The following is a 22,628-nucleotide window of genomic DNA, read 5'->3' as shown; positions in this document are numbered from 1 at the left end:
CTTAGACCCACATGCGTGCAAACCCAGGCTTCTGAAGCACAAATATCTCCATTAATGTTAACTATTTAATGACCCAGCACAGCAATCCTGTCATCAACCCTACTTGTGAAACAGGTCACAAAGGGAACTACACTCAGAAATTAATTAGAAGTTCACACTCTTAGCTTAAATTAACTACTGTGGTCCTGTGCAATGGCTTCCTTAGGCCTTCTCTCTCCATTTAGGTATGCAGCACAACAGCTTCACACCACTTCTTCATTTCCCCTCCCCACCCACCAAGAGGCAAAACAAACCCAAACTGCTGGGGTAGCACATTTCATGCATCCCACACAGCACCTCACGGGTTAGAAATGACACAGCTAAGAGGGCACAGCAGCAAGGTGAGGAACCGGGGCAGCTCCAGAGTCCTGCAGAGGCCAGTGCAGCAACAAGGATGGTTCAGACAAGGCTTCTCTTGAGCGTGTAGCTTGTAGGCAGGAGGAACTGAGCAGACCCACCACCCTGCTTCACTGCTCTCAAACATGGCAGTGCAAAACAAACCCCTGAGTAAATTTTTAGAGTGTTATAGCTTAGGAAAACCTTAAGATCAGCAGACACACTGAGCTTCCTTAGGACTTCAAGACAACGCCATGCAGCTTTGAGCTCGACTGACATCATCAGAACCAGTCTTGACTCCCTTTGAAAGTGAAAGCCAAGGTGTTATATAAGCCAACATCATTTACCAAAAAATTGCAAGACAGGTGGGAACAGAATGAAGGATTAGGTTGGTTCCCCCCATCAATATTTTGCTGGAGTTGGCAGCTTAACTCTACTTGATTGCAGTTACTATTCAAAACGAACAGCAAATCAAACCCAGACAACAAGTGCATTTTTAAAACAAAAACTCCTGTACCTGTCATATTTTTTTCCCCAGGAACTCTTTCAGCCATCAAATGTTTTTAAGCAAACCTTAACAGCCGCTTAATATTTTGAAGTAGTTGCAGTCCAGGTAGCATCTGCCAACCTCTTGGCTACATTTAGAATCCTCCCACAGCTGAAGCATAACAGACTCCTCTATTAAGACTTAAATCAGCAGTCTCTTTGTCTCCATGCAACTGCTCTTTTACTGAAAATGGTATGGCAGTACAGAGAGCACAATACGAATTTAAGCAGAGAAGCTAATGCCCTGCTAGACAATTTCTAGTTGTCTAAAAGGAAAAATGTAAATTTCCACTTATTTCCTTGCTGGAAATTGTTAGCAGCAATAGTCAGATCTGCAGGCCCTCCTTCCCTGCACCCACGCGATGCAACAGCACTGGCATTACAGGAGCAGCAACAGAGGTTTCGGTGTTGAGATTCACACGCTCCCTCAGCTGGCTGCCATCCTCCTGGAGAAAGGGTGAGATGGAGCCATTCTTAAGGGCAAGCAGCAAACAGGGCCTGTGCTGCTTTACATACGTCTTATTTCCTATAAAGGAAATCTCTACTCATGAAAACAAGCTACAGCGCTGTTTAAATCTCCTCACAGGATTCTCAGAAGTTTTATAGATGTGTAATCCTGACATTCCCCACTAACATTTTCCTTCTGTTCAGTATTGTAAGAATGTGGATTTTCAGTGTTACGCACGTTCCCGGCCTCTGCTAAGAACAACAAACACTAGGATTGTTGTGCCAGGTTTCCTTAACATCTCTGATTTCCATCTTCTTCTACAGTCTGAAACCAGAAACACTCAGGTTTATCATAACTCCATTTAACAAAGTAAGGCAAAATTGTGGTGGTGCTGGAAGCCGGGCCTGCTAAGCAGCATGCCCTATTAACAACTATCTGTGCTGCACAGGTTTGCCATTCACTGGCATCACTGCCTACCCCCTCCCAAACTGAAAGGCCTTGTAACATCAGATTATTTGTCACTAAGCAAAATGAGAAATCCATCATCCCCTGACAAATGGTACCTAATGCCTTAGGATTAGACAAACATAGAAACCTGACCTTTGACAACTGATTTTAGTTAACAGTTCTCGACTGCAGTCAATTACCGAAACACGCAAAAGCAACACTCAGAAAAGCGAGTCAACTATATTTGCATTTAAAGCCTCTGGAAAGCAGCGTTCACCTGTCATCGCGCTCTGAATGAGATTCACACACAGAAACAACAGTCTTAAACTTCGAGTTTAAATTAAAATTAAAGGGAACCATCTGAAATTCTGACAGCTGATTGTTCATGCCTGGTCTTCCCTTCCTTTGCTTCTTGAAAAAGGGGCCATTTATCGAGTCCATCAAAATACACACCCCTAACAAAACCAGCAATTTTGTTTAAAGGTCACATTTTGCCTATTAATACATAGAGATTACCAGCAATTCTATAAGAAGTTTTTCGCCTACACACAACTGTGTTTATCCCGGGCCACTCAATTCTATGTAGACAATCCTTAAAATAAACAAACAAACAACATAGCAGTTTTCTATCTTAGTCATGCATATAAACATCCTTAGGTTCAATCAGACGTCACACAATAACCACAGTAAGTCAAACTAAAATCAATCAATTCCTTTCCCTGAAGGCTGTAGATTTTTCAGATTAGCCTGGTGGTAAATTTCATCTCTCACGTTATCACAGCTCCAGATAGGAAACACTATAAAACTTCTTTGTTGTTTATTATTTACTCACTCCAATAGAAATGAAAATATGAGTACTTCATTTCCTTAACTCTTCATTTCTTTTGTAGAGCATTCATCAAAGTCTATCAATACCGAGTTCAGAAACTGAACTAATCTTTCCAAACTTAACACCCTTGAATTCTACCTCTCATACTACATTCTTCCTTATCCCAAAGATGTAGAACTGAAAGAGATAAAGTGGATTAAAGACATATTGAGGATTATAGATTATGCAGTTAGAACAAACAGAGGCAAGTATTTCAAATAGCTGACCCTACAGAAAGGAATCACATTCTGTTCTCAAGATGATATATAAAAATAGAAAGCACATTCCACTAGGAAAATATTTACTTAATAATTTATCATTTCAAGAACCTTTACTGCACAAATTAAAGTACAAAGACAGCATGTTGAAATCAATGGGAGGATATATTCCCAGTCATTGTAATATAACTTCGATTTTGACTGTGATTAGATCTATCAACTTTGCTCTGTTCCAGCATGAGAAACAAAAGTCACACTTCTCTTGATCCCAAAGCCCTATGTTTAAAACTGGTTCCAGCTCTGAGGGGGGACAGGAAAGGCAGAGAAATTCAGTACTGCCAAAATGTCCCAAAATAAAAAGGACAGGAATCTTTAATAAGGAATACTTTAATAAGTATCCAACTAGAAAGAAATGCCAGAGAGATGCAAGAATCAATTTAGCCCAGATATTAATATCTTCCTTAATGATCTATATGATTAAAATAGCGTATAGACAACTTCTAAGGATATTAAACACAGAACTTCAAATAGCAGTAAAGTCAGAAATACTACAAAGGAACTTTAGCAAATTTATATGTTGCCAAAAAACAAAGTGAAATTCAGTTTGGAAAAACACCAACTAATATATCCAGGAAAAAATAATCCCAAATACTGACATTCAGTATGAACGAGAAACCTGGGAAATAATAATGCAGAGAAATAGCACTGACCACAAGAGCTCACAGAGGGGGAGGCACTGCCCCTGTCCCACCGCATATAGGAGTAAGGGGGAATGCCAAAGTTCTTTTCCCTTTCACCCATTTGCCTCCTTTCCCAAATCAAAGCACACACAGCAGGGCACTCTACCCCACTATCCTTGCTGCAGATCCAGATATGAAATAGGTCCTGTTGCTCGAGACATTTAAAACTATACAAGCAAAAATGTTATTAAGCATTGAATGCTTTGCTCAAAAGAGCCCAATGGTAATGAAAAAATACCCTAGGTTTTGTTATTCTATATTGCATATCACCACAGAGCTTTTCCATTAACTCTATCTGAAATATCAGGGGTTTAATCCAGAAGTGTAATACATATCCAAAACTAAATAAACATAAGAATACGTTCACTTCCAAGCTATTTGCTTTTTATTGACCATGAAGCTTTGGCACGTTTCACTACAAGGGAACCAACTTTGAAGATGTTGGCTCTCAGATTAATTTTTGCTCTGGTATGATGCCTGTTCATGCCTGGATCAATTGTGCATAACGAGGAGAGACCAACAATGTGCTCATGTCAAATGAGGCCACCTCGGAATTTAGTCTGAGGAGCACGTCAATCTTTCTCTCTGCAAAATCCTTGATTAACAAAGTTTCTGCAGCAGGAGTGACTGTTCCTTACCAGGCAGGAAAATAAAAGTAACTCAGAAATACAAGACAGACACTTCAAAACCTGTTCCTAGCCACAAACTTCAGCATCTAGATGCTATGACATTCCCTCATCAGTGCAATAACCTCAAAACTTAACACTTCTCCTTTGCTAATGTAAATTCAAATTTCACTCTCTCAGAAGTGTACACAGAAAGAAAGATTTGGGTTTTGTGGTGCCTCTTTCCCTTTGTAGAAGGGTTGCTTTGGGATGGGGTTGTCCCCCTCTGTGTTATGGAGAAAGATCTGTCACACTTGAGACAGAATCACAGAATTATCGAGGTTGGAAAAGACGCAGAAGATCATCTAGTCCAACCATTACCAATACTTCCCAGCTAAATCATATTCTGAGACTGAGACACCAGAACCAAGCCTTAAACTTGGCCCTGTCTGCCCAAGCAGCCAAGTGCTCCATCCACACACTGTTCATTAAATGCAACTGTGCTTATTAAGGATGTGGTAGCCAAGGGAGAATGGGACACAGAAAGATGGACAGACTTGCCTTAGGAAATGTGACACATTTATCTTGTCCTTAGAATTTCCCATCATAAGGAGACAAAACAACAAGATTTGCTTAAGAGCCCACTGGGCACACAACCACCTTTTTCTTACAAGACTGCATTGTTTCTCTTTATTATTTGTAGAACTTGTTTCCTCTTCTGAAATTAAATAAGAGTGAGAAATTTTTATTCTGTGACCTGAAAGTTCAAGGTAATTGAAGGATGGGGTAAAGATAACCTCAAGCATTTTGTTCCTTTCTCCTTCCTCGCCAGGACTCCTTTTGACGTAGCATAATGAAGTGCCTAGAATCCTTCCAGAAGCCTTTTCACTGCTCAGCTTACGCATAGCCCGCAGTACAGATCTCACCTGCTTAGTTCTCTAACATTAAGGGACTTGCTGCAGTTCCTTTTACTGGTGGCCAACAAGATTGAATCTGGCAGCTCAGAGGATATTCTCAGGCAGTTTACAGCAATGAAGCATTTTGAGTTTATGGCATCCAAAATATCACCTAGCAGCAACTGTGATACACTACTTCTTCCTCAAAGTGCACTAAAAGCACTCCATCTCAACCTTCCCACACACACCTACAAGGTCTGCAACCGTGCTTTGCCATCAAGAGCACTCAGAGACAAATAGACCACTTTTCTAAGGGTCAAATCCTGTGTCAGAGCTTTAGGCATCATCTTCATTTCTGTTCCTAGAAGGACTAAGAGCCACTTCTCTCCACCAGACCCACAACCAATAGGCCCTTTCTATACCTAGACACTAGAACAGAATTTGATCTTGAATAAAATACCTGCTAAGGTTTAGGTTTTGTCAAAAGCAGATAGAGATTTCTACTGATTCCCTATGAGAAGCATGTCAAAGTAGCAGCTATTTTTTCTCTCTCAGTATTGCCTTTGCCACCCTTACTGTGCTTTTTAAAGATGAGAATAAATTTCAACCACTGTAGTTTCTTAGCACTGGGACAGCGGAGATGATGATTCTTCTATTAATAGGAAGAATAAAATAATAAAATAAAAAAATCAAGGAAATACATGGTGCAAAAGGGACAAGGAGGACTAGTGCCTGAATAACAGGCCTGTCCTGCAATGAAGTGTGACGGCAGCAGGGGCAGGATGGCACTGGCACCTTTAAAGGGTGGATCTCCAACCTGACAGGCCTCATCTTGCCTTCAGAAGTGCAGACAAACAACCTTTGCAACACACTGAAGGAGCTTAAGATGATGAAAAGGTGCTTTTTTTTCTCTTTCTGAACACATCTGATTTTACTCTATTGCGGTTTTCAATAACCTCTGCAATCCACTCTACCTGGAATGCCTGTTTTTATGTGCACGGGTGAGTTTTATCACCCTCTTGTGGAAAAATAAGTGAATTGTATCTGTCAGAGGTCAGAAGTGGAAAGTGGAGAACAGAAGGCGGTCACAGAGAACAAAGGGAAAAGAAAGGGAAAATACTTGCTGGGTGGAATAGAGAGGAAATGCAAGTAACAACAATAACCAGTGATACAGTCCCACATCAGCTCCTGTCAGCAAAACCCAACTCCAAAAGGCTCTTTGAAACACCAAAAGAAAACCAGCTGCCAAATTTCCTGCCCTTGGTAATACTGTGTTCATCAAGCGGATAATGTTCCCTATGTCGGTTTCAAGGTTTGCCTCAGCTGTAACCATCATCTTCCACACCTTTGTTCCCAGCGATGGAAAAGATAGATGCCCCAAACTGAACTCAGAAAACACTTCCTACATACGTTTTCCATTTTAAAAACATTCTGCATGTCAAATATGTGCCTTCCTGTAATTTGGAAGTGGCGAGGACAGGAGAAACTTGTCAACTAGTGGATGTTTAGGCATTTGCGTTACATCCTTCTGGTTAACGTATCAGAAATAAGAATATTTAATTGCCCTAAAATCCTTTCTTCATTTTCTGACTATCCCCATTATCAACTTGAATTGACATCTGGAATTATGAAAGCAACGAATTTATTGCAATCTGCATTTAAAAACTTGAAAAACATAGTCTGGGTTGGTACGAGAGAGAAGCAACGAAGGTAAAAGTTGATGCTACATGAGGCCAATGGTGCTACAGAGACAAAAAGAAATCCCAAGAGAAAAAAAGACCAGCTCAGATGAGATCGATACCACAGGAATGGTGAAAGTAAGGAAGCATCTTTCTGCAGCTTCCTGAAAACCTTCCCACAGAAAACCAGATTCTATCCAACACTAAACACAGTTGTTTCTTCTTACTAGTGGCCTGTCTCTTTCTCCATGCACCTCAACAAGTTCCAAACCCATTCTTAATTATCAGTCTCCAATTAATCTTCCAATCTCCGATCCTCTTCATTATAGCAATAACTGAAGAAGCAGTTTTCCCTCATGTTACCCAATGAACAACATTTATATCCACACACTGTTCACAGGGAACAGCATAAAATGGGTAACTATGCAATATTTATTTCATTGTTTTAATGCTTCACAAAGGTATGGGATTTTTCTGAATAAAATTACAGTATGTGAGTGCTTAACCATCACCTCCAACAGAGCAGTCAGACCCTAAGAATGAGCGCTTCTACTGCCAGCTACACACTTACCTGCACTTACTCATCATCCCTGAGGTATCACTGATGATTTCTTCCAGCTTCCTCAAAATACCACAAACTAAGGAAGGCAAAGTCTGTGAATGATGCTTTTCAGCAAATGCACCTGCTTCATAAATCTTCAAATTCTGTGCTTCTAACTCACCAAATAACACACAAATCCTTATTATGTGAATAACCAACTGCTTGCCGCCTCCTCCTCTCTTTTAACTTGCACAGTAATGAAGTATCACATTAAATTGCTAAAACAAGCTCTCCAGGTCAGAGGACACATGAAACCACTGTTACAGATGAGCTGGCAAGATGTCCAATGATGTTCAACGCAGCTTACACCAAACTGGCATTCTGTTTTTCCTTGTGGGAAGCTACCCAGAAAAGCCTTGTTCTCTTCCTCATTTTCTGACCATTTCAGCTTGTACACTGACCCCTTTTTCACTGTGGCCCTTCTCCTCCATAAACTCCACCAGACAGCAGGGAAGGTGTGTGCACATCACCTTCAGGGCAAACTACTGCAGCTGAGAACCTGACACATGGATCAGAAAAGACAAAACAGAGGCAAACAATAAATGGTTTAAATACAAAGTAATGATTCTATTTTATTCAAATGCACTAATAAAAACATCAAAAGGTATTGAAGTGTTTTAAAATGAAATTATTATATACTTTGTTCACAAGTGACACTATTTAATATAGCAGTTAATTAGTAGGAGACACGCTGTGACTTGAAAAATAAACTTCTATAGGAGGTTGAAAATACATTCTTTGATTAAATACATCTAAGAACATTAAAAAAAAAATCAAAATTATACCCATCACTGCCACTGAAAAGCCCTGCAGCAAGCTATTATTATGAATCATTAATACTTCTGATCAAAACCAGTCCCCTGTAGCTCGACTTTAAGGCTTTACTCAAAACAATTCTTCCATCAAGTGCAGCAACTGAGGGGCACTGAGTATTTTACACTCATTCCTTGGACAGCTACTACAGCTCTCCAAAACATCCTACACAGACTCTCAGACTGTAGCACTGCAGCAGCATTTTATTCTATTTCTTAGCAGAAAACCATGCTCAGAAGCTCTATGTAGAAGTCCACCACAGTACCAGTACTGGTGATTCAACCGAAAGGGCACAGGATACTGAAGCAGATGACTACAGTTATAAAGGTTTAAATAAAGAAACAGGAGGCAAAACATTTTTAATCAATATGATCCCAAAAACGCTGTCCCATTGAGACAGTGTAGTGTACAACTGGGAACTTCTCCCATGAGCTTTTGCCTCCAGAATACGAAAATCATACAACTGCATCCGCAACAACCAGCAACACAAGGTGTATGTTTGGTGGCCCTGCCAGGCAGGGGGGTTGGAACTACATGATCCTTGAGGTCCCTTCCAACCCGGGTCATTCTGTGATTCCGTGAACACAGGCAGTGAGAACTGCAAGACGTACCCTGCCATGGACTCAGTGAGTCCTCCTGTGTGTTACAGCTAAAAAACATCGCACAACTGAGCCGGAGAAACGGCAGTTGCCTGAATGAGCAAACTGTGGGTGAAAGGAAGTTACCCTGAGCCTAAAAATAGTTTATTGTCCTCCCACTCCCCTGAAAGTGCAAATGAAAGTGCTTGTTTTTCAGGAAGACGAACATGAAGGCACTGCCTCCATGCCATAAAACCTCATTGATGGACAGAAGTAGTAGCCAAGTACTGAATCTTAAAACAGACAAATGAAATAATACTTAGACTTTTTAAATTATATTAAATAAATAAGTTGCTTGTATACACGGATGTGTATTAAACACATTTGATACACACAAGCAATAAATCATGCACATGACTCCAGAGCTTTAGAAAATGTGTATCTAAAATATAAAGCTCCATATCATTATCTGTAATAAATGAAGGCAGCACTGCACTTCCAACTAGCATAGAAATAATCGTGTGGCTAAACCAGAAACTGCATTTGTTAAAAATACTTTAGGAGAAAGGAATATAAAGGAGGTACTCATTATAGAAACAGGAGGTTTCATTACAGACTCATCATAGAGATTCACCTGGACACAGAACACTTTAATATTATTAGAGAAATAAATAATACTGAGAAGCGCATTACAGAGACATGGCGTACAAACACAGACTGAAAACAATTGCTTCTGATGATGGTGAAGTCCAGACATTCCTGAAAATCATCATCAAGATTTTAGACTCAATCTGGTGAAGAGTACAAAAATATCTCCTACAGTCATTGCAAGTCGCTTCGGTTTTAAAGGCAATTAAAAAGTGGGAACAATCATTCCTTAACATTTCCACAAAGCAGAGTGAGAAATTCAGGAAGGAAGAGAACTGCTACTGAAGGTCTGGGCAAGGGAAACATGGGCTAAAGGAAAAATCTTCCGATCTAATTAAACCTAGGAACACATAAATAAAGACAGCTGAATGGAAACACAGATTATTAGAATATAAAGGCTAAGCCAACAGGATTTCTCACCAGCTGCACTTTCACTGATATACCGTCAGCGTACAAAGGTTTGTTTTGTTTTACTGAGACGTTGACTTGCAAGGCAACATTTCCACAGATACACATTTTCCGTGCATTTTCCACAGATACACATTGTGGACACAAGAGAAAACAGCCTGCAGAGAAACTTCCACAAAGCGGAATGTAATTGCCAAACAGATTTTAGAACAACCAGAAACGTTTAAGATCACTGGAAGAAACTGTCCTACGCTACAACCACCAGATGTTTACAACACTGAAGAGGACATTAAATACATAACCAAAAAACAACTGCCAAGAGCACAAGAAAAGGTGAAGAGTTTAACTGTGTATGACAGGAACTCCACATATCATAAGGCCGAAAGTAGGGATAAATCCTACTTCCTTTTGGAACTGTGGCCCCTTTCCCAAACCTTACAGGGAGTAGAGCCTGCTGTGTCTGAACTTATTTCAGTCAGAACAAGTGCAAAATTCTGTTCAGAAGCTCCAGGACTGATGTTTGATTCACCATTATGTGCAGAGCAGACCATGTGCCAACGTCTCTTTCAGACAATAAATGAGGATTTATTTCCGCTTATGGAAATGGAGCAAAATTTGATTTTGCAAGTCACAGCCATTATGATCCTCTATTCTTGTTTGTAAATTAGGATAAAGTATTAACTTTAGATATTTTATTAATAGTTAATTGATATTTGTAAAGCATTCCAAATTTCATAAAGGGAGACTGGTATAGAAACGATGAGCAGCCAACTCTCATGCAAATCAACAGAAAATAGAAGCTTTCCTCCTCTACAACTCAGACAGTAACTACCATTTTCCATATGGCCATTTCTTTAGACTTAAATATTTTTAATGCCTGATAAAGAGGATTTCTTTATCAAATCTATTTGAGAAGGAGGGTACACATCTTGCAGTTCTCACTTAACCAAAAGTCTTCTAGAGTTGGAAGGATCTCTGACTATTTAGGAAGTTCAGCACTGGGCCTACAGATAGGATTCATAAGAAAAGCCTATAATAAAATCACACCTATAGGGAAATAATATAATAATGATCAAAAGCAAACAGCAAGTGAAAGATTTTCCCTAACTGACTATGCAGCTCTCTTTTGTTGCCACTACAGCAATTCTTTAATGCCATGGAAACTATCTGATAAATGTATAAGAAGCTCAATAAATTTCATAATATTGAGGTAGCGAAGCAATTGGTATTGTTGACAGAGAACTTCTCTTCTGAGCGACTCTTTTAAGAGAGAAAAATTGCCTAAAATAAAAAATTATAGTTTGAGCTGAGGCCTGTTTGCAATAAAAATAAACCTGAAAGTCACTACACAGCATTAGAATACTGGAAAATGTGGGGGAATGACAGGAAACAAGAGGAGCCCCTTGAAATGATAAAAATGGGACCTATTGCTTTAATATTTAACAGTCTTTCTTTTGTACGGTTTGCTTTACCTTATTATGCATTTTTAATGAGGATTAGGAGGATGTGAAGAATATTGTGAATCACATGCTAGTTTTCTGCCCGATTCTGTTCAACATATATATGTATATATATGTGTGTGTGTATATATATGTTATATGTATGTATGTATATATGTATATATATGTAATCTATATGATCTTCGCAGTCACCTGCATGCATGTCTTCATGCTCTGGGCAGTCCCCTAACATGACAGATAATGCCAGAAACAGAAATGGACTCTCTGTTTTTAGAGCTAATAATGAAATTGGTCTGTTTGCATGTGCTCAGTATTACAATACAGGATTTATTTTTTCCTACCAGCGTTGTATCCCTACTGATCTTCCTCCAAAGACTTGTAAGTTAAGAGTATCTACTGAAAATGAAAGTAAAAGAAGCCTCGGTAAGTACCACCCCTTTCCAATGCACATACAATATACAATACAACCTTTTGACACAGAGACATGCTTTGAGGCATGCCACAGACTTGGTTAATAAACTCTGCATGGATGTGCCTAAGGCACAGAGGTGAATGTTGTCATCCCAAGATAAGGGCTCTTCACCAGGGCTGCCACAAACCAGCTACCTCAGGGACCTGCCAACCCTACCGATACCAAGAGCCTCCCTAAAAGTTAAGGCAAAATGGAAAGTTTTGTAACACAGGGCAGGACATACCAGAAAAGAACATGCAAGTACTAAAGTGCATGTGAGATTTAAACCTTTTTACAAGTACATATATTGAAAACGCAGGCCAACTGTACCATAGCTTCTCTTTGCAATTCTTGTACCATCCTGCTTGAAACAAAGGAGGACAGACTGCTTTTGAAACATGAGATTCAACATTAGTCACATTATTGAACAACTCCAAATTATCACAGAATCATAGAATGGCTTGGGTTGAAAAGGACCACAATGATCACACAGTTCCAACCCCCTGCTGTGTGCAGGGTCACCAACCAGCAGCCCAGGCTGCCCAGAGCCACATCCAGCCTGGCCTTGAATCCTGCAGGGATGGGGCATCCACAGCCTCCTTGGGCAACCTGTTCCAGTGTGTCACCACCCTCAGTATGAAAAACTTGCTCCTAATATCCAACCTAACCCTCCCATTTAGACAAAGCACAGTAAATAACAACAATTAAATTATCAGAAAATCAGACCGCAGAAGAACAGAGGACACAAAAGTCTTCACTGCATGAGGAGTGGTTTTTTTTGGCTTGGGGCATTGGAGAGTTTTAATTCAGCCCAATAGGGCCTCAGAAGGCTCCTGCATCTCATAAATACATTAAATGTTTGTTCACAAAGAGCTAAACAATACACACACATACGTTAATTAAAAATAAAGCACACAGTAACAACCTCATTCCCCTATAAGTAGCATAAGCTCCAATGAAAACTCCAGTTCCTCTCACTGCATTTCCTAAATGGCAAGTTATCATTCAGCCTTGTACATAACACTGAAACACATTCTGTCTCCTATTTCTGTTTCCTGAAACATTATTATCAAATAAACTACAGTCCCGACTTATCTGTTCTTGCAATACAGGCATGTATGTCCACAGAAAGGAACAGACTGCATTAAAACACTACCAAAACAAGCCATTTCGCTGTATGTGACTCTGCCCCTGGGGAAAGGAATGAGAGCAGATAAGATGTGACAGATGCGTAGTCACGTCACTTAATACACAACTGGAAGGTGCTCAAATCATTATGCTGACAGGCACACTACAAAAACTTGCAAAGAATGGACAAAGCATTTATCTAGTTTGCTGCATACTTTATTCTTGTAATGAAAGAAGGTGCTGAAGTCCACACAGCTGCTCCTCTGGGAGAAAATATAGGCTGCAACTATCAACATGAGATGTAGTTCGAGGGGAGCAGGAGAGGGGAGTGGAAGAGAAGAGCATGGCATGTGTGGTTTTGTCTGCAAAACTCTTCCATCACAAATATAAAATGTTTAAGGTCAAATTCAAGGTCTGTCCTCTAAAAATTTCCTGTCCTGAAATATTTTTAAACAGGTTTAATGAAACTTGAAACTTACCCAAAACAAGAAGTACACTTAGCAACTGGAGATCTCCAAACTGATCTCGTTATTCATATAATAAGAATAAAATAGGAAATCACGTGGTTACTGTATAAAGTAATAGGACTAGTTGCTTGTTGGAGGGTAAGTGAAAGCCTAAAAGTTTAAAGATTAGGACTTTCAGACAACTGCCCAGGAAAAGCATGAAAAATGCAGATGAAATATCACTTCTTTCAGGTTAAATAATCCTAATTGTTACAATCATCAAAGTAGATCAAGAATAATTCTAAATAGCAGCACAATTTTTAACTGTTGGTGTCCCTTCAGTAGCGATCAATACCGCTGCTGTTTCAGATGCATCATTAGGCCCAAATCCTGCAAAATGATCTGTACACAGCCCTGTGCCTACGGGAATCCGCATTAAGTCAAAGGGGGAAGACCAACTCGCAGGATCAGATTCTTAATTTGAAGCTGGACCACTGTAACTCATTATGACACTAATCATAAATATCTCAGCAACGCTCTCTGTGCCCCATCTGTTTTATCTTATTATAGCTTTATATCTCAATCCACAGGACTAGCTACAGCAGTCAAAATAAACACCTGTGTTTCTGCAAGACCACGTCCTCAGGCAAAGCCAACATTTTTCTTCTGTCTGTGCACACACCTACCATGTTCCCTGAACAGGACTATGCAATATAACCGAATCATTTAAACATTTATTCAAATACAAACCTAAGTGTTCTTTGGTAATGAAGCCACTTAAGCCAAAGGACAAACTCTATTTACCGAAATGTAACAAGTTGTATTTTTAAGGGAAATGATCTGCATCTCAAAAATGAACTGCAAAAATAGACAAATGGGATTTTAAATGACTTTAAAGGAGCATTTGCTTCTTCATCTTACTTTCACTAAACAACTAGAAAAGTTCATAGAAGAAAATTCACTACAAACCAGAACACCAAATCCACTGACACACACACTGAAAAATGGTGAGTAGTGGAAGCACTCCAGGCCCATCTTGCTCTTCCAGTCTCCTCTATGCTTCCAAATCAGCCCTTGCCAGCTTAATACAGCAGGGTTAGATGGTCCTTTGGACCTTTCTTTTGAGCAAGTACGTTTATTTGTACATACTCACATGCATTCCATAGAAAGAAGTCTCAACTATTTTAATGACAACTCCAGCAGAACAAATCCTACAATCCAAGTTTAATTTAATTTAAGAGATACATGTAAGCTGTGTGATTATTTTCTTTTTTCTTTTTGCAACTTGTCTGTTTTTTATGAAGAAGTGAGGTTACGAACCAAAGCAAAGTGCAATTACACATTCATTACATATTTCAGTACTGATTACCAGATTTATCAAACGAGTAGAGGAAGAGATCTGGGAAATCTACATGCCCACAAAGCAAAAATGAACAGGCCTAATATTAAACCTATTCATCTTTCTATTTTCCAGAATAATCAGCACAAATTGTGCTTAGCTCCATTCGTTGTAACAGAAAAGAAGAATGGCGATGAAAAAAACCCCCAAAACTCAGTAAGAACTCAGTGAAAGGAAACACTTCTAGAAGGTGATTCCTTCTGCCACACCAAACGTAATTCTGAGAGAAGCTGCTGGCCCCTGGATTTGTACTGAAATTCAGTGCCAAACAGGATTTAGAGCAAGCATTCGAGATATTAGAGAGATACTGTCAGCCTTTTAAGAGCTGTAAGCTGGATCATCATTTCCTTTCCCAAATTAGAAGTTAAATTTTCCCGCAGCAACTCAACTGGAGCAGGGATATGCAGGCTGTCCTCACAGTAATGTCTTGCCTAAGACCTGATCTTTCCTCTCGAGATGCTGCAATGCATGGCACCCTTCAATTCCAAAACCCCACAGAAGCCAGGGGCTGCGTGCAGGTTTCCCCATGCTCACAAGGCAGCTTGGCCTCACCATACCTACTGCTCAGTTCATGTATCTGCTGAGTATTCACAATCTAAAATCCTCACACACAGCCTGAGTGCCTTGAAAATTCAAGTCATCATATGGGTTAACATCAGCATTTAAAACTTCCAGAAGTATTGCAAACAATTACCACACCCTCATGTCACAGATAAAATATTCTGTAGAGCTCAAATACATACATTTCTGGCATGAAACATTCCTCATTACTGGCAAAATCTCCATGCAACCTCTGGCAACAGAACACTTTGAGTTTAGAAGTCAACCGGAGAGTAAAACTGTTTTGACTTACGGTATTTAGGTATTTTTAATTAAAAATCATTCCTGAGCTTACCTTTCAGCAGAGGCAGGGGAGTTAACTCGATAGGCTTGCCCTGAGACCTAAACTGGGAGGAGCTTTGTGACCTCTTCTGTCTGGCTTTTCTGACGGACTTCCGAGAAAATCCGTCTACTTTATCCACTGATGGAGGAGTTGTTGGTGCTGAGGACATATCCCTACTGAAGGAAAACAAGTGTTACAAATACATTCCAAAACTGGTGAAATGGGTAAAGATTAACTGATATTTTCCAACCCCCTTGATCTGTCTTCACTGTTCTCCTTCTGACAGCTCACCCAGATAGAGCATTCGGAGAGATAACCCACCAATACACATGCAGGTCTTATAGAATAAATAGTGCAATTTCTTCTCTCTCCCTTGTTTTATCTGCCCCACATTTACCAAAAACCCTACAACAGGAAAAATTCTGACCTAATGATGACACCATTATGTCAGCAGAACTTCATATACCTGTGGACTTGACTAAGGGCTGAAGCCTTGACTACGTGTTACATGAGAAAAGTAACTTGAACTCATGCTGGAAGGCATTATACAAGCTAAATGATGGGTACTCAAGAAGGCATGAACATCTTTTTCACTAGAGAGTCATCAAAGTGCATGGGACAGAAGAAAAAGATCAGTATATTTACCATACCTACATACAAGACCTAATAGCAATATTAAAAAGTACCACTAAAAGTACTGCCGTGCTTCACTATTTCACTAGAACTGATGAAATTTCACATACTGCTCCTTTACTCTCCATTTCAGACATTCTGTTTTTGTATGGAGTCTCTCAACACACAGTTATTCCATGTTCTGGTATTTTAGCAATAAGAGCAGGATGGCAGCCATAATAGTTCTAAGGGCACAAGCCAGACGAGGTTTGCAGAGAGGCAAAGAGCCAAACAAGGTTTCTGCAAGCCAAAGTTTGTTTGTTTCCCAACTCTATCAGCTGGTCTGAGAAATAAGCATTGCCTCTTCCTATAACACATGCCCTGGTAATGCTGCTGTAGCTAATTCCATACTATTGAAAAATATTAAAAGGAAGATTTAAAGAGTGGATTCCTGCAACCAGCTCTTGTATTTAGCAGCCTGTGTTGCCTGTTAAAAAGGCACATCACATCTTGGTGCAATACATGAGTAATACTTCAGGAAAACAAGACAGGAGGAATTTCGGCCTCCATATTTCAAGCAGCGCTGCATACAGTGAACTTCACCAGCATGCGCACCTCTATTATTCATGTCAGTAAGACCATTATTAGGCAGAGCACTCCGCCAGTTTCAATAGGGCCACACACTCGTGCAAAGTTAAGTATCGGCATAAGCACTTGCAGGATCAGGGTCTTAGAACATGTCCTTGGAAAGCATTACTCATCCTCAATGTCTGTTGACTTCAATTACCGAAGTGACTCGCCGGCTAAAAGAAGTTGATTCCCCACCATGGAGAACACTTTCAAGTGCTTATTTTATTAAAATATTTGGTTACTCATACGCTGCATAAATTATTGAAGCCATTGAAAGAGACATTATTTAGATCTGCCTTTTACAAGAGGAGCTTTAGAAAGTACAATTTAAGGCAACTGTAAACAAGTGCAGGAAGAAAAGAACCGTTCAATGCGAAATTATATATATATATGCTCACTAAACCTCTCAGAAATGGAAGTACAAACCCCACAGCTTCTCCAAGGCGGCATGTGCAGCACCAGATGCTGAGCTGTGCAGCTGGCATTACCGTCAGAAGAAAGCATTACACCATCTCTTCTATTTTTCCTGAGGTCCCCTCCACCACCAGCTTATACTTCCTAAATATAAGACGCTGTCGGCAACGTGATACAATCCCTTTACACCGGGTTTATTTGCTATCCAGGGGGAAAGAAATGCCCCCATCAGTGGAGCATCCAGGCCCCAGCTGAGATTAATACATAAAAAAGTCTGAAAAACTGAAATAGAACGGCCTGCGCTCCAGCACCCGCTTCTAAGGTTCCAAAGCTCCGCCAAAAATATATATAAGCGCAAAGTTACCTGTTACATAAACCCAAATTAGGGGAAATAGCAGCAGAAATACACAGCTAAAAGCCGGATCCGTTGGCCTTGTTTCATCTCATCCAAAAAAGATTCCTCTGCCCGTCACGTGTGCGGCTGAAGTGTAACCATCTCTGCACTCTCCCTCAAGATGAAATCACCAAAATAATAACAACGCTAATAACAACGGGCAGCCAGCACAGCGGATGGCCCAGCTGCAGGATCTCACCGGCACCTCTCCTCCAGCTGTAAATTTAGTAACATTTTCCCCTCACCTGCGTTATAAATTATTAAAGCCTCGTTCTAATTCCACAAGGCTGCATCCAGCCTGACAACCCCGTGGTAAACACCGATCCCTATTTATTTTTATTTTTTTTTTTTTCATCCTTTCGAATGAGCCTGAACGCGCTGTAAGGGCGAAACACACGATTCCAACCGGGTGGGGGGGAGGAAAATAAATAATAATAATAATAATAATAATAATAATAATAATAATAATAGATTATTGGGTGTAGGAAAGCTGAGGAGCTTAAAAGCTGTTTCTCCCAATGAAGGGTCGTATTCTCGCAGAATGGAGCACAGGGAGGAAGGCGAAGCCACGCACCCCACATTGAGGGGGGGGTGGGGAGGGCGGCGAGGCGGGGGGACGTGAAAATAGCGACGGAGCGAACCGGGAGGGCCCTGGGCCGCCACGCCGCCATCCGCCGCCTCCCGCCCGCTGCCATCGGCTGTCATTATCCGGCGGGAGCCCCGCAGCTGGAACATGTCCTCCCGCAGCACTCTCACCGCCCCCCCCCCTTCCCCTCCACCCCGGGGCCTCCTCCTCCTCCTCCTCGAGCCGCGATGGAGTTACCTTGACCCTCCTGGTTGAGAAGCCGAAGACGGGGGGGAGGCGGCGACGGCCTGAGCCGGGCTCGGCGGAGCGCGGCCGATGCCTGGAGCGCGGTACGCAGCAGCCTGTAGGCCTCGGCGGCGTTGGCGGCCTCCCCGGCGCAGGGCGGCGTTGGCGGCGGCTTCAGGAGCGGGCGGCTGCTCGGGCTGCGCTCAGTCCCATGCACTCGGCGCGGCCCCCTGCCTGCGATGCCCGCTGCCTCACTCACATTCCCGGCGGAGCCCTGCGGAGGGGCCCTGAGGAGGCGGCGGAGGGGAGGAGGGGGGGGGCGGAGGGGGGGGAAGCGGGGGGGAGCCGAGCCGAGTCGAGGCGAGGGGGAGCGGCGGGCGCGGTGCGGGCGGCGCCGAGAAGGGAGGGAAGGGCTCTTCTGCTCGAGGCTGCCTCAGGTGAGAGACGGGATCCCGGTGGGTGTCGGGGTCGCGCTCCGGCTCGCTCCTATTGTCACTCTCAGCGGGCTCCGGCCATGGCACTCGCTCGCACACACGCACTCACACACACACACATACACTCCCTCCCTCGCTCACTCACAACCGAGCGTGCTGCCACCGCCCCCCGCCCGCTGCCCGCCCCTCCGCTCCCGCCCACCCCAGCGCCGCCGCCGGGACGCGCCGCCTCATTGGCGCCCGCCGCTGCCGCCGGGACAGCCGGGAAAGGAAGAGGAGAGCGGCCGGAGGAGGAGCGGCTGGTGGCGGCTGGAGCAGCGGCAGCTGAGCGCTATGGAGGCGGATCTGCTTGGCCATCCGCGGGCAGAGCGGGAGCGAGACACATCGGCTGAGGTAAAAGCCCTGAAATCCGCGAGGTAAACCATCCTATTGCTGAGGTAAAAGCTCATATTCCTGAGGAAAAACCACGTAATCCTGAGGCGAAACGTCTCACTGGGCCCTGTATGGGGTTCGGAGCCCCTTCACGGGGCGGGCTGCGGGCGGGTCGGCCCCACCACAGCGTCCAGGTCCGTGCCCTCAGCGCCTGCCGTGCTCTCTGGGTGCCCCACACGGGTTCTCCAGCCAGGCCGGCTCTCTCTCTCTCTTATCACCTTTCCCAAGGTGTATTTACAGATATAGCATCCAGCACCATGGCTGGGGCTGCAGGGAGCATTAAGAGCTGTTTGCATTCGTTTGCAGTGCTGGGTTGGTGTAGCCAAAGGTTCCTGATGTGTGACAATAGCAGGACTTGGGGAAGTGGTTTTAAGTTAAAAGAGGGAAGATTTAGGTTGGATGTTAGGGGGAAGTTCTTTACTAGGAGAGTGGTCAGGCCCTGGAACAGGCTGCCCAGGGAGGTTGTGGATGCCCCGTCCTTGGAGGTGTTCAAGGCCAGGTTGGACGGGGCCCTGGGCAACCTGATCTAGTAAAGGTGTATGTTTGGTGGCCCTGCCAGGCAGGGGGGTTGGAACTACATGATCCTTGAGGTCCCTTCCAACCCGGGTCATTCTGTGATTCTGTGATACAGTTTGAGGTAGTTATGTTTTCTGTTTGTTCAGCTGCTGAGAGCTCAAACCTTGAAAATGACTAATCCTGCAAAGGATTTCTACTCATGTACTCCCCAGAGATGTGGGCAGCAGTGTTGGTGTAACAGAGGAGTTGGGACTCAGGTGGATGTAATTGACAGCGACTGGAGCTGTTGGGAAAGGACTTTCAGATCCACTGACTTTCACCCAGGCAAGTTCTGTGCTCCAGTCCTCGCTGTGGCCCCAAGGAGAAGCAGGAACTCAATAATTAAAAGCTCCCTGCTATGGAGCTATAGCTGTTAATAGACACAATTCTGCTTCTCCCAAGCCTGGACACAGCACTACAGTCCACCAACATCTGCTATATCATGCCCATCACAGATTGTATTCCAGTTTACACACGCCAATACAAAGACTTTGATCTATTCACAGTATTACTGACCTGTTCTACCCCACCATCCATTTCTCCTGACCTACCAGTTATTTCTTCTTCGAGTAGACAGTAATGCCACTCAATGATGATTTATTGCGACTGTCCTAATCCTTTCCCTTCTCTTTTATTGCTGGATAGGCGGACAATCAAGCAGTCAAGACATCTTGTAGAACAAAATTTCACGTGCTTTTAAGTAAGAAAATAGTAAAACCAGTCATGTGCATGTCATTTTAAATGGTTTTGCTTAAGTCTTCCCATTATCAAATTAAATCTTTGTTCGGTGTTAAAAATCTAAAATTGAAGTGTGTGTTGTGGTTATTTATTCAAGTCTCAGTTTCAGAAGGGGTAAAACTTGAGACCTCTATCCCAGGTCGCTGTCCTACCATCAGGTCTTTGCTTTCCATTCAGTCACTGTGAAATAGCTTTCTTTGCTATAGCTGCACAATGGAGTAAAGAATGAGTTCAGATAGTTTGGATTCCCTGCAAGCTGCTTCATCTGTTTTTGTCCATTCTGACTGTGTAAAGCAATTGAATCGTGTGTTTTATATTAACTGATACTTGTATGGTAACAATTAAGGAGAAATACAAGGTTTTTGGTGAATAAAGAAGGATCTACCTTTGCTTTAACACTTGGCCAGCAGAGTTTACAGAGCTGCCTTCCCATTTATTTCCAGGTTGTCATTGTTTTTCTGTTTTGATCTGGAAAATCTCCATCTGTGGGGAGATTTAGGATCACACCGTGAGATACAAATGTATTTGGGAGGAGCTGTTACTTGGCTCTCTCCTATTTTCTATACAGTCTAGGTTTTGTAAAGCTAGAAAATGATTGCACGAGTCCCAGGCGAAAAATAAAAACAAATATATTTCACATATGTGCATAGTTTGTATATATTGTATGTGTATAAATATATAAAATATTGATTTGCAGGAATTGGATAAGTTTCACAGGGAATGAAGCTGTATGAGCAAGGTCTGAAAATAGCCATGCTTGCAATATCTGCACCCCTTCCTGAAGATATACAAGAAATAAAGTGTTTCATCACTGTATCCCTCTTGCTGTCAAAGGCACAAGATAAGTTTATCCTTTTAGAGTCTCACCGCCTTACTGTTGTACAAAATGGATTCTTAAAACTGTGTAGAAAGGAGTTTTCGTGGCCAGCTCTTCACCAGCCCCTTTTAGCACCCAGGATAACAGTCAGGACTCCTCCAAAACAGGGATTTTTGCACCAGTGACTCAGATTTGTTCCGCTTCATGTTTTTTGTGACTGAAGTTCCACTATAGACCATCTGTTATGGCCGCTCAGGCAGCTGTACAGGCTCACGTCCACGCTGATGTTCTGTCTGCTTGTTACATAGAAACTTATCAACCAGGATTGCTAAACAGATAATAGTGTGTGAGACCTGCTCTGCTGAGCAATAAACATAAATGGATTTAACCGGAGCTTGTAAATGTTTCAGGAAACACACGCAATGTGTATTTGTCTACAATAAGGGTCATATCATAGTCCATAAAGATCTCCTGTAAGTCAAAAGGAGAGTTATCAGTGGGCCTATGGGATTAGTTCAGATATTCCCTGGACCGATACTAGTAAGCAAGAAAAGATGTGATGTCCCCAGAGAACTCATTATTCAGGCCAGCGGGAAGAAAGACCAGAAAGAGAAAATGTTATGGAGGAAGCAGCAGAGCTGTTTGAAGGGGCAAATCGGTGTGTGAACAAGGCTTTTCTTATGCATCTTCTAATCTATCTTCAGAATAGTGCATCCGAGTAACCGTCCTGCTCCATCAATTTAATTAAAACAGCACGATCTGACCTTTTTTGTTTACTTTTGAATCAAACTTTTCATGTTCAAAACAAAATTTATTTCATCTGTTTATGCTGCAGTTGATTTCTGTTTCTTATGTGTCATATTATGGAGGGGAGTGGTACGTCCAGTTTTGGGGCAGTGTTTATAACCAGTGCCAAATCTCAGATACTTGTGCTGCTTGCACTGTGATGACCTCAGGAACTGAATTCCCAATACACATTTGGGATAAGGATTTTAGGGTCACAGACACAACTACCTGAATGGGAACCAATTCTTCTCTGTTTATAGACACTGCGTAACTTGAAGTCTGTTTCTGTAGTCGAGGTGGTAAGATAAATGGGATCTCACTCCCCTCTGCAGCTGGTCAGCTGCCTCCTCCTAGCACAACAAGCCTCG

The 22,628-nt window shown here is 42.2% G+C and overlaps 2 protein-coding genes across 15 annotated transcripts in view; one reads left to right on the top strand and one right to left on the bottom strand.

Annotated features, from left to right (window-relative positions):
- Positions 1-19,087, bottom strand: part of PPP2R5E (protein phosphatase 2 regulatory subunit B'epsilon) — a 69,071-nt gene extending 49,984 nt beyond the window's left edge. For 5 of the 8 annotated variants that reach the window (XM_015865649.3, XM_015865651.3, XM_085547820.1 and 2 more), the window contains exons 1-2: positions 18,511-19,087; positions 15,650-15,813 (exon numbers count right to left, since the gene is read on the bottom strand). In XM_015865649.3, coding sequence (XP_015721135.1) covers positions 15,650-15,806 — 157 coding nt within the window. In that variant the 5' untranslated portion in view covers positions 15,807-15,813; positions 18,511-19,087. The remainder of the gene's footprint in view (positions 1-15,649; positions 15,814-18,510) is intronic. The other 3 variants (XM_015865650.3, XM_085547819.1, XM_085547817.1) reach the window with 1 other exon arrangement.
- LOC116653461 (uncharacterized) overlaps positions 18,738-22,628 on the top strand; it is a 29,999-nt gene continuing 26,108 nt past the window's right edge. The window contains exons 1-2 of one of the 7 annotated variants that reach the window (XR_014946177.1): positions 19,144-19,325; positions 20,027-20,723. Coding sequence is in view for 1 of the 7 variants with exons in the window: in XM_085547835.1 (XP_085403961.1) it covers positions 18,738-19,325 (588 nt within the window). In the remaining 6 variants the exon portion in view is untranslated. Of the gene's footprint in view, positions 19,349-20,026; positions 20,724-21,354; positions 21,482-22,628 lie in introns of those variants that run through there. The other 6 variants (XR_014946180.1, XR_014946178.1, XR_014946179.1 and 3 more) reach the window with 6 other exon arrangements.

The sequence above is a fragment of the Coturnix japonica genome, chromosome 5, assembly GCF_054131305.1.
Source record: "Coturnix japonica strain WE chromosome 5, WE-NBRP24, whole genome shotgun sequence".
In the NCBI taxonomy this organism is placed as follows: domain Eukaryota; kingdom Metazoa; phylum Chordata; class Aves; order Galliformes; family Phasianidae; genus Coturnix; species Coturnix japonica.
The sequence above is the reverse complement of the archived record's forward strand: the minus strand, read 5'-3'. Positions and strand labels throughout refer to the sequence as shown.